Here is a 15,200-nt window from a genome sequence, read left to right on the forward strand (position 1 = left end):
ATTTTTCGATCCCTGGCCCGTTCTTTCAAAAGAGTGGGGGGGGGCTGTGTGGATGCACTCTGTCGAAAGAGTGGATCAGTCTTTTGATCTGCTGTTTGTGTGTGGAAGTGCTCTTCCGAAAGATCTTCTGGCAGATCATCTTTCGAAAGCTCTCTGTAGTGTAGATGCGACCACAGTGGGCCAGATTCTGATCTCAAAGCCACCAGTTTAAATCTCATGCTGCTGAGTCTTATGCTACCTACAGAAATCCCACACATCATCTGGCACATCCAACTCCCCTTTCAGGCTCTCTGTATGCCAATAGGACACTCGTTTGCAAATTTCTCCTCCACCACTAGGATTGTTGCATAAGCATGCTTTTCTCACTTACTATACTGAGTGGATTTATGGAGGCATCTATGCTAAATTGCTCATTCACATTATTCTATTCTATAAAATCTTATTCCATAAATCCTGAGTGATCTAATTGTTTTGGTTTTTGTATTGTTTCAATTACCTGTCATCTTCATGTTGCCATATTCCAGATTATGTATGCCTTCTGGGATCATATCCATATTATTAGGCCCCTCTGCAATAAGATGGCATACCAGTTGTGTCAAAAGACATGGCTGTCTCACTTGAGGACTCATTAACATCAGGGCTGGGGAGTTATTCTGGCCATGTCTGAACTGTTTATATTTTCTCCTCCAAGTGGAACAGATGAAATGTATTTGCACCGTGATTCGTGAAACACTGAATTACATTGATCATACTGTCTCATACAGCACTTGCCTTGAGGATTGGATTACAAAGTCCTTCAACGCCACTGTTGAAGTACTACCAGATGGAATTCTAGACTAAGGCATGGAGGGTTATCTATTCTCCTCAAGCAATGACCCAGAAGGAGGTAGCTCAGAGTGCTCTTTCAATGTGCTCTCACCCTTGTTAAGCACCAGCCCCTTAATCAGAGAATAATTGGAGAAATGAAAAGTGCCGTTACAGCAGGGAACAATCCTCATCACTGAACACAATGCACAGTTCTAATGAAGGACTACATCTGCTTAAAAAGAGCAGAGTGAGAGGGGAGAGGAGGTTATTGATAATGATTGTGCTAGGTACGTGTGGATGAGTTAAAAAAGTCAAAGCTGATGATACAGTATCATCTGTGGTTAAGGACATATACATAAAATACCCAGCAAAATGAGCATTTGTGGGATAATTAGTAACAGAGAGGTAGCTGTGTTAGGCTGCCTTCTATGAAAATAAACCTGCGGTCATGTAGTACTTTAAAGATTAACAAAACAATTTATTAGGTGATGAGCTTTCATGGGACAGGCCCACTTCTTCAGGTAGGGCTGTAGATCTGAAGAAGTGGGTCTGTCCCACAAAAGCTCATCACCGAAAAAATTATTTTGTTAGTCTTTAACATGCTACATGACTGCTGGTTTGTTTTGTGGGCTAATTGTTAGCCTAGTTAAGCTTCACTGGAGTGAAAGAGCACCTCTGTCTTCTGGTAACATACAATAAATACTCTTAGGAACCAGCCTGATAGGCCCCCTTTCTGATGGTGACTTGCACATTTATGAAGGATTTGGGGATACTGGTGGGGGGGGGGGGGCTGTAGTTTCATGTTTGATGGACAGCAGAACACAGCAATGGCTTCTCTACAGGGTAATCTATTCTAGATATGATGGTTAGATCAAAAGACAAGGTTAAAATAAATTTTAAATTAAATTTTGAGGTAGGGTCCGGAAGGGAGTTTTGCTGCCTGATTTGTGCCAAACTGAACTCAGACATAATATTTTCAGATGATTACCGATAAACAAATAAATAAATCTATCCTCCTTTTATGTGTAAGGCTGAATGGATAATGTCTCCCAGGCTTTCATCCACAGTCACTGCTCTAATTCAATCCACATTTTGCAAACTGCTTTGGGGAGAACTTGCTTATGAAAGAGGACTTATGAAATCAAATTCAACTACATATATTTAGTGCTAAGTGCAGCTGTGGGAAAAGTGTTAATTCAGTAAACACAGATTAAGAAACGGACAAACACCCAGGAGTTATTCATGATGTCATTGGCCTAATCAGGCAAACAGTGGCAGGTTACAGTCTTTACTTCAGGGCATGCAAGCACAATGCAAGGGGAAAGTATGGCCTTTTAAAGCCAGTCCCAGTTATAACATAATTCAGCTTTATAAATGATGCCAGTAACGATAATTATAATGAGATTCATTTAAATTGCATTTATTATTTCTATTATTGTAGTGCCCAAAGGCCTCAGTCAGGTTCAGGGCTCCACTATACAAAACAAGGTACCAGCACATAAGAGGATCCAGTCTTGGTCCTGAAGAGTTTATCATCTAATTAAAGACAAGCAATTAAAAAAAGTAAATGTCACAAACAAGGAGAGGAGCTGGCGACTAAGGGGCATGGGAACCTATGGGGTTTCTTAGGCTAGCTAATGCCCGGCCTACCCCTAAAACTTAGGTTGCCCTAGTGACATTGCCCAGGGCTGTGAATAAGTCTGCACCTTACAGGACGGAATTAGTTCCATGAGCTCAAAGGCAGCTTTCATGCGTAAGGAGCAGCAGCAGAGGACGCACTGGCGCATTCACGGGAGCAGCAGCAGAGGAAGCACTGGCGCATTCACGGGAGCAGCAGCAGAGGAAGCACTGGCGCATTCACGGGAGCAGCAGCAGAGGACGCACTGGCGCATTCACGGGAGCAGCAGCAGAGGAAGCACTGGCGCATTCACGGGAGCAGCAGCAGAGGACGCACTGGCGCATTCACGGGAGCAGCAGCAGAGGACGCACTGGCGCATTCACGGGAGCAGCAGCAGAGGACGCACTGGCGCATTCACGGGAGCAGCAGCAGAGGACGCACTGGCGCATTCACGGGAGCAGCAGCAGAGGACGCACTGGCGCATTCATGGGAGCAGCAGCAGGGGAAGCACTGGCGCATTCACGGGAGCAGCAGCAGAGGACGCACTGGCGCATTCACGGGAGCAGCAGCAGAGGAAGCACTGGCGCATTCACGGGAGCAGCAGCAGAGGACGCACTGGCGCATTCATGGGAGCAGCAGCAGAGGAAGCACTGGCGCATTCACGGGAGCAGCAGCAGAGGACGCACTGGCGCATTCACGGGAGCAGCAGCAGAGGAAGCACTGGCGCATTCACGGGAGCAGCAGCAGAGGACGCACTGGCGCATTCATGGGAGCAGCAGCAGAGGAAGCACTGGCGCATTCACGGGAGCAGCAGCAGAGGACGCACTGGCGCATTCACGGGAGCAGCAGCAGAGGAAGCACTGGCGCATTCACGGGAGCAGCAGCAGAGGAAGCACTGGCGCATTCACGGGAGCAGCAGCAGAGGACGCACTGGCGCATTCACGGGAGCAGCAGCAGAGGACGCACTGGCGCATTCACGGGAGCAGCAGCAGAGGACGCACTGGCGCATTCACGGGAGCAGCAGCAGAGGACGCACTGGCGCATTCATGGGAGCAGCAGGCAAACGGGTGCTAATGAGCACAGCTCATTGGGTCAGATTCTTTAGTGTGCTCCATTCCCTTTGGCTGCTGGGTCTGGCCTGGTGAAAAATCCCACCTAGCCCATCGGGAAGGAGCACTCAGCTAACACATAGCAACATAGGCAGCTGCCGGGGCACTCCTGGCCCAACCCTCCTAGAGCATGAGGGGCGAATTCATAGCTAAAGAGTGCTGGGCTCCAGCTAGCTCCAGCTGCTACACACAGCTGTCGGGGCTATTGCTGTGGATTTGATTTAAAGGAACTGGTACCGTATGCTGCAGCAAAGACGTATACCAGCCTATCAGCACTCCCTCTCTGCCATGTCAAGCAGCAATCTGATGCAGAAGAGACAAGAACAGAGCCAAGCACTGAGGCCGTATAGGGTTCTCTCCGTAAGACTCTTCCTGTTCATGTTTTACAAACAGGAGTCAACAGTGTGAAGCTGCTTCCCAAAAAGCAAAACTCGTTCTGGGCTATAGCAACAGGACCGTTGCAAACACCACAAGGTGGACTCCTCCTGCCCTGCTCTGCACGGATTAGGCCTCAAGTGGCGTATTATGGCCCGTCCCGGGCTCCACATTTCAGAAAAGATGTGGACAAACTGGAGACAGTCCCCAGCAGAGCAACAAAAATTATTAACGGTCTAGAAAAGATGCCCTAGGAGGGAAGACTGAAAGACCTGGGGTTGTTTAGCTCAGACAAGAGAATGTAGGGAGGAGAGATGAGAGCAGTTTCCAAGGTCCTAAACAAGTGTTACGAGGAGGGAGCAACATGGTGCTCCCAACCCTCTGATAACAGGACACGAAGCAATGGGTAAAATTGCAGTAAGGGCTGCTTAGGTTGGACATTAGGGGAAAAAAAAAAAATCTTCCTAATGGGCAGAGTGCTTAAACACTGGAATGAGTTGCCTATGGACGTTGTAGTACCATTTTTAGGAGCAGGTTAGACAAACATCTGTCAAGGATGGTCCACATCAGTGGTGTCCACAAGAAATTTAACACTCGCCACAGGCACCGCCCCCCCACCCCCACCCTCACAGAGCTAAGTACTGCCCTCCCCTCATCCACCCCTCCCCCCGCACAAACCGCTTGTGACTCCCCAGAGCTGCCGCCACTGCAGGAGCCACCACTGTGCAAGCCGCCACTGCGTGAGCCATGCAGAGCCACAGGAGGAGATGCCTCCGTCTCTGCCTCCGTGCACTTGTCCCACCAAGTGTTGTGGGAGGCGGCGTGCAGAGCCAGCAAAGGGCAGGCCTCGTGTTCAGCTTTAACAAGCCACTTTGCCACACCGCGCTGGCTGGTTCGCACGTGGCAACCGGCAAGCGTACTGGAGACTGTGCATCTAGATGGTGGTTGGCCCAACCCAGAGTGCAGGGGACTGGAGTTGGTGTCATCTCTCAGTCCCTTCCAGGTCTACTAGTCCATGATGCTATGAGCAATGGTTGCTATGACACAGCAAGGCATGCAAGGTCATGTGACCATCCCACATGACACTGAACTCCATTTTGGTACCCAGACTGTTCCACAACTGGACAAGGAGCCTGGCTTAGAAAAAAGGAATTTCTGCCCTATGGAAAAATTAATGAGGGAAGTGATCGCACAACTGGAACTCACTCCCCTACAACACCTGCAAACACCAGGGCTGGGTCTACACGAGCCCCTTCCTTTTGGAAAGGCCATGTTAATGAGCAGGTTTGAAAGATGCTAATGAGCCACTGCCATGAATATTTAGCACCTCATTAGCATAATAGCAGCTGCGGCGATTCGAAAGTGTGGCTTTCAAATCACGCACCACCCATGGAGACGGGACCTTCCGAAAGGACGCCCCAGTTTTTGACATCTCCTTCTTCCTATCTGGTGTTACGAAGAAGGGCTTTCAAAAACTGAGTGGGGCCCTTTCGAAAGGTCCCCATCTCCACAGGCGGTGCAGGATTCAAAAGCCGCACTTTCAAATCGCCGTGGCCGCTATTATGCTAATGAGGCGCTAAATATTCATGGCAGTGCCTCATTAGCATCTTTCGAACCTGTTCATTAACATGCTTTTTCTGAAAGGGGCTCATGTAGACATAGGGCAGAGCAACAAACACTGAAGCGGGAAGAGAGCTCTAGGTGGCGAAAACGAAAGCCCTGCCTGTGCAAGGAAGCCTTCAGGGTGAGATATAGCTGATTCAAATCCTACTGTTTATACAAGCTTGAGATTGCACATTGGTTCTATGCCAGGGGTGTCCAACACATGACCCACAGGCCAGAATCCAGCCCGCAGAGCCTTTTCATGCAGCCTGTGGAGCCAGCAGTGGCACTTTTGAAAGTCAGCTGGGCAGCTCTGAGCCACCCTGTGGCTCTTTAAGGAGCCATCTGTGACTCCCACCACTGCCACCATTCATTTCTGCTCTGGCTCCATGCCCTGCCACGCTGAAAGAGTAAAACTCAACTTCATTGGTTTAACAGGCAGCAGGAGGGATTAAGCCATTAAACCAATTAAATTGAGTTCCATTATTTCAACACAGTAGTGCAGAGTTGCATGTGCTGCAGGTGGGGGAGGGAGTAGGAGGACTGGGTGGAGCCACACAGCTGTGCTGAGATGTCCAACTTAAGTATCCCCCACTGCCTGTCAAAGCTGCAGCAACAAGCAGCTTTACTGGGACCTCCTGTGTATGGTAACTTAGTCCTGGGCTTGGGGATGTGGGGGGTTAAGCCTTAAACTTGGGGGCAGCTTAGGGCCAAGAAGGGTTTAAGCCTGGGGGCAGGGAGTGGTGTCTTGGGGCTGTGAGGGATTTAAAGGTGGGGGCGGGTTGGAGCTGAGAAGGGTTATTTTGAGTTCAGCCCCTTGAACATGTAATAAATTGCCATGTAGGCCCCCCACCCCCCAAGAAAGGTTGGACACATCTCCTCTATGCTATTCAATCATTACCAATACAGTTCACTGTGAACACTGAAATTGGGGGTGGTAAAAAAAATGAAGAGGAAAGCAAGGTTACTAATACAGACCTAGCTGGATCACTTGGTAGTAAACTGCCTGCAAGAAACATGTGCTTTCGTTCAGCGAAATGCATAACGTACAGGAACAACAAATGGCAAGCAGGCTAACAAGATAGGGCTGGGCTCTATTCTGTGAAACATCAATTACGGAAAAAGACTGATAGGGAATAAAAAAAAATCAGCTGCACATGAGTTTCTCCAGGGGCACTGTGGTCAAAAGGGGTAGTGTGATCCACAAACACCCAAACTGGGGACTCCTGAGCAGGATTTGAATAGTTCTGTGTAGCACTGGTGTAACTTGTGCCGTGTCCAATTCTTGCGGCTGCCATTCTCGAAGGATTTTGATTAATGGGAGCTGAGAGAAGAGCCACCACAGTGAGCACACTAAAGAGCGACTTGAGTGAGGTCTCGAAGCACCTATATCATATAGAGGAAACAAATATGTAATAGGCCTCTTATAATAAAATAATCCCCATTCCATTGATCAAAGACAGGAGCAAAGCAACTCAATAGCTAGAAGTTGAAGTGAGACAGGTTCAGACTGCAAATAAGGTATACAATTGTACAAGTGAGGAATTAAATAGTGACACAGTTTACCAAAGACTGTGGTATCGCCACCATGATACAAGTTTTTTTTTTCCTGAAAAGATCTGCTCTAACAGTTATTCTGAGGATGCTCAACAGCCTGTTAAACAGGAAGTCAGACTAGATTATCACAATGGTCCCTTAAGGCCTGGAATCAAAAGAGTAGCACTGGATGTGATTAAGATGAGTTTCAGTAATATTCAGTGGGGGCAGGGGACACAAGAATAGGGAAGGATTTTTAATTGTCAAACGTAGAACAGTTTCACAAACACTAACGACCACAAGAACCAAGATCTATAAGAGTCTCAACCATGCCCTTTTCATAAAAATCACACTCAAGCCAGCTGGTGTTACGTGGAGCAAGTTCTCCATTAGTGACCTCTATAGATGTAAGTGTATCATGAAATACGTAAGCCACACATTTGTACAAAAAGTAGCACTGTTAGAATATAAGCTGTATCCTCACTCTATTAAAATAGACTATTTTAAAATCTAGGTTTCTAGTCTCACTTATCAATGAGACCCACTCTTGGAATGTTATAGGAAGATTAAAAGCTCAGTAGCTATTTTCAATTTGAGGCAAAACACTCAGTTTGTAAAACTGAAACCTTACAAAAAGTTAAACTGATGCCTCTTTCTACTACCTGTTAGGTAATACAGAAGTTTCAGAACCAGACATTTAAATAGAAGGTTTAATTCCAACATGAGGAAAAACAAGAAAAATAAAACTAAAGACTAAGGCTACTGCATAAAGACAGCACACTTTTTTTAAAAAAGTACCTTTGGAATAAGTATCTTGGAAACTGGTGCTTCACAGTTACTGGAAAAACAACTCTATACTCCTACACAAGCTGCAAACTGCTATTCTTAGGAGGCATGCCAGAGAGTGTTCTTGCTACAGTCACACACGACTTCCACATGGGCATCCTTCTGTTCTAGAAAGTTACAGGAATTTGATGGAGAATGGTGGAGGACTTTGCTCATAATACTAGGGCTAAGTCAGGTTGTTGCACAAAACAGTCTCCCTTGGAAAGCCATATTTTGCACTGAAACTGTTGAGATTCAGCACAAAAATAGAACCACACAACTAGTGTCTTCTTGCACTGACGCACCAGTGAAGAATTCAGTTGCTTCTGTCAATCTAACTGCCCTCCAGAGGTGCCCCACAATGCAGAGTGAGAATGGCTACTTTTTGAAAACCAGCAGTCTTGCCTGCAGGTATGTGCTCTTAGCTGGCCCAGTTGCTGCCTGAGGACACAAACCATTCCTGTGCAATGTTCCCGAGGCCTCCCACAATGCCAACAGAAGTAGGCGGGCAGAATGTGCTGTGAAGAGTCAGGGAGGGAGGCAGGGCTAAGGTAAGGTCTCCCCATCCCTCTGACGGGTCACTTCTGACAGCTGTACCCTGCTAGAAAAATTATTTGCTTTGTGTCCTGGAGCAGGGCACAGGTATCACATCATGTTCTCTTCCCGCTGAAAATGCTGTATGTATGTAAGCACACACTGACACCTGTTTGTGGGAAAACAAATGTGAGCACAAACGAGTGCTTTTCTGCCCGACAAAATTGTCAGAGGAAACACTACCAATGCAGACAAAGCCTGAGCTATTTTAATAAAACAATGAGGTTTACATATTATGCAAAATCATGTCACGAGAACAAAACAACATCATATTTTCAAATAAATTCTCTTGTATGATCCAGTCCTTTTCCAGACCTCTGAATCCTGCCTGGCTTCTCAGAAGGTCAAGAGGCAGAGAGGCTGAGTCACCCCTTCACCCTAGGGTAGCTACTTACATATAGAAATTGAGTGTAAAATTGCTGCCAGATCAAAAAGATAAAATTTTACAAACACTTTGCACAGGTATGTGGGCACACAGGACTGAAGTGCGGAAGTGACAAATATCACCATTCTTTCGGACATTGCATGCTGCATCGCTGGCTGCAATAGCCAACACAGGTTGGAGTATTAAACTTTTTTTAATACTTGGATTTTTTAAAAAGCCAATTTAAAAATTCAGCTCCTCTTTAAATGGACACATCAGATCTTTAGTATTTTACTTCCTCTTCCCAGCACATTCTCTATGCCTGCTGATTGTCCCTCTCGTTGGGCTTAGACTCCTCTTCAACCTGACTTTTGTCTTCTGGCTCCCCTTCTTTCGAGGTTTCTTCTGCCAGATTCGTCTCTTTCGACTTCCCCTCTTGGGAAGCACTTGACAGGTTTTGCTGCACCAGCTCCTCTTTGTTGCTCTTCACCACCTCTTGTAGATTATATTTTCTGAACAAAACATAGTCTTTCACCACGCTCAAGCAACAGATATTCTTTATTATTTCTACCACAATGGTATACTGAGGGTTATTAAGATCCACTTTGTTTTCTGGGTTTAAGCTGCCCACTATTCCTATAAAACAAAAGGAAAAAAAAAAAAATCAGTGGGCAAGCTGAATGTTTTTCAACAAAAAGAGTCCAAATGAGTTCATCTGTTAAGCCCTCACTTAAAGTGCAAAAACTTTTAAATCAGACGAGTTCTATAAAAAATACCACAAATCAGATAGAGGGGATAAAATTACTGACATTCTACAATCTACCCAAAAAACAAATGAAATCTGCTGTTGCAACAACAAGCCAAAATAAACACCAATTCCATAAAAAAAGCAGTTTCCAAAAATATTCTAAACATTTGGTTCTGGAATAAAAATCTCAGCAGACAAACTGCACCACAAGGTAGGAGAAAACAAGGCACCTTCCCTTAGCTATGGCACTGATTTGTGTATGCTACCATTCTCCATGTCTGATTTGTGCCCATTTATTCTTTTTGCGTGGAGACAGTCAGTTTGTCCAACATAAATGGCACAGAAGCATTGTTGGTACATCTCATATTAGTAGATTTGCAAGTCAACAAGCTTTTATTGGTATGGCAGATGTGATTAGACTCTGCGATGGTGTCACGATGGTAGACAGACAGAGCTGGCAATGGGGTTTGTTGCAGGGTTTGGTTCCTGGGTTAGTGTTTCTGTTGTGAGGTGTGAAGTTGGTGGTGAATATTGGTTTCAGACTCTGGGACGGCTATCTGCAAGCAAGGACTGGACTGCCTGCAAAGGTTTGTGAGAATGAGGGATCAGTTTCTAGGACAGGTTATAGAACCTGGAGGAAGTGAGCTGTCTCATGAAAGCTTATGCCCTAATAAATTTGTTAGTTTTTAAATTGTCACCAGAGTCCTTGTTGTTTTTGCTCTTGAACCAGAGGACTAATCCACAACTGTCAAGGAGAAGACTCCCAAGTGAATTTAAAGTTATTTCATTAAGGCCAAGTCTACACTGCAAAACTAAGCTGATTTAATTTTATATCAACAAAAGCCACAGTTGTAATTATATTGCTTGTGCATGTCTACAGTTTGCTGCTTCTTTTGGTGGCACATATCCTCACCAGGAACGCTTGCATTAATTGTACCCTCGGCGTGACAGCTTGTGTAACAGACGACACACAAAGCAGTGACCACATTTACACCGCTCTGACTTAACCCCCCCAACCATGCTTCTGCACCTCTTAAGGAAGTGTAGTTATTACGTTAGCATACTGGGGCAGTTATGTTTAACTGAGTGAAATTTCAATGTAAGAATTTTCAAAGTTATGTGGACATAAGCAGTCTTGCAAATCATTGACAAACCATTTCTTAATATAATGTTCTCAGTATTCACAGAGGAATTTTTAATACAATCCTAGAAGTTTGCAGTTAAGATGAAAACCTGGTATCAGAAAAGATTATTGTTAATGCCAGATTATCTGCACAGACCTTAAGAAAAAACACTTGAAAGACTCAGAATTCAGTATATCTGAGTTTGCTATAATGTAATATCAATGTTTATTAAACTTGTCCTGCTTAAATACTTTTGTCCTATCTTACATATGCAGTGGTACGTACCTTACACTCTTGTCTACAGTCATGCTAAGTCACATAAATACATACCTGCCAATTCTTTGATTACTTCTTCCCTACTCATGTGACTGTTATTACGAGCTTTGTAAACAATCTGAAAAGTGCCCTTATTAGGGGCTTTAAACCAAGGCTCAAAGAAGGTCTCTGAATACTTTTTCATATCTTCCACAAAAGCCTTGCAGGTTCCAGAAATGGGTAACATGCGCAGAATTACTCTTGTTTTCTTCTTTTTAGTAGTGTGCAAGTCCTTTAATATATGATGCACAAGCTTCTCAGGTTCTACAAGAAGACACAATGGAGTAAGAGCAAAAAAATGGAAAGACGTTCTTTTTAAATAGGCAATACATCGTATCTAACTTGCCTACAAATAAAAGTGATCACCAAATTCTACAGTGCCCTACTAAATTCTATAGGATTCTTACAAAAGGGTACTGAGTTTGAAAGTATGGGGCAGCTATTATTTCCACAATTCTGGCATGTGAACCACAAGAGAATACCCACACGTTGCAACACTGGAGGTCTGTTTTTGCAGCTTTTTACTCAGGCAACTCAGGTACTGAATTATCACTACACTGGATGGTCTTCCAGCTCATATTTGTTACTTCACAAGGTCGGGGATCTGAAAACCGAGTTGCATGTGTGGCTGTTTCTCCTACCAGCATGCCTTTTTTGCTTATGCTTCCAGGGTTCAACATAACACCAAGCCATTTTACATTTAGAGAGGTCAGACTGGTTCTGTTTGGGCAAAATCCCTATCTGGATGCAGTCACTAGAGCAGGGGCCTCAAACTCCGTGCCTCTAGTTCACCCCTGCTAGACCAGTTTTGCAAGCCAGCCTAGGGGGTGACTGTCCATTACTGTTCCCAAGCCCTGCCTCTTCATGTCACACCCTCTCCCCTCCATGCACTCTGAGGGCCATGGCCTCAGTGACTTTTTTTTGGGGGGGGGGGTGGGGGTGGTTTTGAGAACAAACACAGACTGACTTGGGGCAGCAGCAGTGGTCCAAGCCCCCTACCATCCCTGAGGCTCCCAGAGAGTGGAACTGCTCTGGCCAGGAATGGCCTGCAGGCTCTGAATTTGAGATCCCTGCACTAGACTGTTCAACGGGAAAGCAGAAGGCTGCGTGACCCATTCAGCAGGTTTCAGACCTTTGGTAGTCATGCAGGGTCACAGTCTAACAAACTACAAAGCAGCTTAGGGGTATGGTGCTGGCCAGCAGTAAATTCTCTACACACCTACACCCAGTGTTCTAATAAAGACCACATTATTAGCTCCACTCTCCACTGACTGGAATCTTCTCAGCTTCTGTTCAGTTGAAGTGCGAATCTGATCAACTTCTTTTTTTAAGGCAGTTTCAACATCATCTTCCTCCTCTTCACTTCCTGACAATCTGTCATCGTGATCTGTGAACTGTTGAAACAAGAGGCAGCATCTTAAACGGGATGTTAGGGAAAGATTAAGAAGTCACAACTAATGCTCAATAAATGAAACTCACAGCAATGACTATACTTATGGCCTTAAAAACCAGAATTCAAGTAGGGAGGTTAACGATTAAACAATAAGCCTCACCTTAAATGGATCAGGCTTATCAGCTCCAATTAACCAGTAGAGGCTAGACAACCCCAGTCCACATGGACAGGGGCACTCCAGTCTGCCCGGACCAGACCGGTCTGCAGTTGGGTAGCAGCATTAGCACAGCACAGCTGGAGTGTCCTCCCCAGCCCCACCCTGTTAAATCAGTTAACCAGTTACATTTAGTTCTCAACATACAGTAGAACCCTATGATATTCACACTCAAGTTGTGAGTATCTCAGTTCAGCACTACTCAGGGTGGTGGGGAGCTTGCACCTGGCTCTGGGCTGTCTGCCACTCAAGGGAGCGGGTAAACTGATCAGCACTGCGGTGCTTGTCAGTTTCCTGCATCCTGTGAGCAGCAGGGAGATGAGAGCCAGGCTCCAGGTTCTCACTGCTCACAAGAGTGTGGAAATTGACCAGTGCTGCACTGGTCAGTTTCCAGGCTCCCCCCAGTAACACAAAATTTGAGTTATTGGAGTTGTATACGAATGCAACCTCTGCGTAAGTCAGGGGTCTACTGTACCTAATTAAATGATTTTACAGCACTAAATTCTGCAGACAGTTATCAAGCAAAAAGATATTTTAGGAGCAGTCATGCTGGGTTAAGGTATGTACAAGACATTGTGGTGGGAATCAGCATTTCATTTTCTTTGTCTAGTGATTTAATTTTAATTCACGTTATGTAAAATTTGTCTCATACACCATTAAGAAATGGATAGATAAACAATGATCAACAATTTTTTTCTACATGAACTCACCACCAGAGTCTGGAAAGCCAACTTTTCAAGTTACAAGTTACAAGCAGGAGCCAGGAGGAACATGCAAACCTCAGGCCCAGTGTACACTAAAAAATTCGGCTGGTATAACTACATTTCTGGGGGATGAAACTGAAATACCCCACACCCAAAAACAGACAGAACTAGGTCAATGAGAAACTCCTCCCATTTATGCAAGCTGTCACCTCTTAGGGAGGGGGCGTACCTATGCCAACAGGAGAAGCTCTCCTGATGCTATATGAAGCATCTTCAGTAAAGCACTACAGCAGTGCCAGTGCAGCTTTTCAATCCAGCCAAACCCTTAGTCAGTAGGCAAAACTTAGAGCTTGAGAGTCTAGTTATACTAACTAGGAACAGTCATTATGCCAAGTGCATAGGCACTTATACTGATTTTTAGATCATTTTTAAAGAGATGGTATTCCCCTAGAATACTAAATAACCACAAAACGTTTAGAATGCCTGTTTAACTTTAGTTCAGTTCTTGCTCTATGATACGCAAACCAGAACATTAATATGCTGCCTTTTTGTTCCTTAATTTTTTTTCTGGAAAAGCAAGAGACCCTAATTCTCTGGCACTGCCATTCTTTGGCATCCCTTAAAGAAGCCAGATCTCAGCAATGGCCAATACACGAGGAGAGCACAGGAATCAGAGCCAGCCCCAGGCTTCTGCTGCTGTGGGGTTTGTCGCTGTGCCTGACACAAACTACTTAGAGATAAATGTGTCAGAAGAACAGACTGTAAGGGCCTCGGGGACTAACTTTTTGACCTTTGCCCGCTTGCTTCCCACCGCGGGGCCTCGGTGTAGAAGTGCGACCCAGTGTGGAGGGCTATGCCAGGCCCCTGCAGAAGGCGAAGCGGAGCCAGGCCAACGGCCCCCAGCCCCACCACACACCTTCTCGGGACCGTAGAGCAGGTCCCCGTACTCGTTGAGCAGGCTGTAGGCCTCCCCCACGCACTTGCGCTCGTTCATGTTGCAGGTGATGAGGATGCCTTGCATGCCGAGCTCCAGCTGCCGCATCCCGCCACCACCGCGGGGCCGCTTAGCCTGCAGCCCGGCCACATACTGCGCTTTGCGCCGCCGCTTCGCGGCCGGCGGCTCCGAGGCTGCCATAGAAGTAGCAGCAAGCCCTGCTGAGGAGCTGCACGCGGGCGCCAAAAACACGCCTTACCCCACCGGCGCGCGGCGATGGCGTCACAACGGCGCGCCGGAAATGGTGGGAGGGTCTTCTTAGTAGTGCTGGAGGAGCACGTGCGACTCCCCCCGAGTCCTAAGGACAGCAGTGTGCGCGCGCTACTGCTGAGCGCGTGTCCTGCAGCCCGTCCTGGCGGAACGGGAGAAGGAGTCAGCTGTGCGGGCGAGATCCCGGGACGGGGCTGGTGGCCAGCGCGGTGCGGAGAGCCAGATTATTGCGTCCAGTTCCCTCCCCGCCCGCCAGTGTAGAAAGGATGTGGATTTGCTGGACCAGGTTTAGCGGAGGGCAACGAAAATGATTAAGGGGCTTGATGCACGTGACCTACGAGCAGCGGCTAAGGGATTTGGGTTTATTTAGTTTACAGAAGAGGAGATTGAAGGGTGATTTCACAGCAGCCTTCAACTTCCTGAAGGGGACCTCTAAAGGGGATGGAGAGAAGCTGTTCTCAGTGGTGTCAGAACAAGGAGCAGTGGTCTGAAGTTGAAGAGGGAGAGGTGTAGGTTAGATGTTAGGAAAAAGTACTTCACCAGCCGGGTGGTGAAGCACTGGAATGTGTTGCCTAGAGATGTGGTGGAATCTCCATCCCTCGAGGTTTTGATGTCCTGGCTTGAGATAGTCATGGCTGGGATTGAGTTAGTTGGGGTTGATCCTGCTT

The 15,200-nt window shown here is 46.3% G+C and overlaps 1 protein-coding gene across 1 annotated transcript; it reads right to left on the reverse strand.

The window, feature by feature from the left end:
• Positions 1 to 8,652: 8,652 nt before the first annotated feature.
• Positions 8,653 to 14,527, reverse strand: THUMPD1 (THUMP domain 1 NAT10 acetyltransferase adaptor). Its single transcript, XM_075010205.1, has 4 exons — positions 14,245 to 14,527; positions 12,237 to 12,411; positions 11,033 to 11,281; positions 8,653 to 9,466 (listed from the first exon to the last, which is right to left on the reverse strand). The coding sequence occupies exons 1-4, from the start codon at positions 14,461 to 14,463 to the stop codon at positions 9,147 to 9,149; spliced, it is 963 nt and encodes a 320-aa protein (XP_074866306.1). The 5' UTR covers positions 14,464 to 14,527; the 3' UTR covers positions 8,653 to 9,146.
• Between the last annotated feature and the right edge of the window lie 673 nt (positions 14,528 to 15,200).

The sequence above is a fragment of the Carettochelys insculpta genome, chromosome 16, assembly GCF_033958435.1.
Source record: "Carettochelys insculpta isolate YL-2023 chromosome 16, ASM3395843v1, whole genome shotgun sequence".
Classification (NCBI taxonomy): Eukaryota; Metazoa; Chordata; order Testudines; family Carettochelyidae; genus Carettochelys; species Carettochelys insculpta.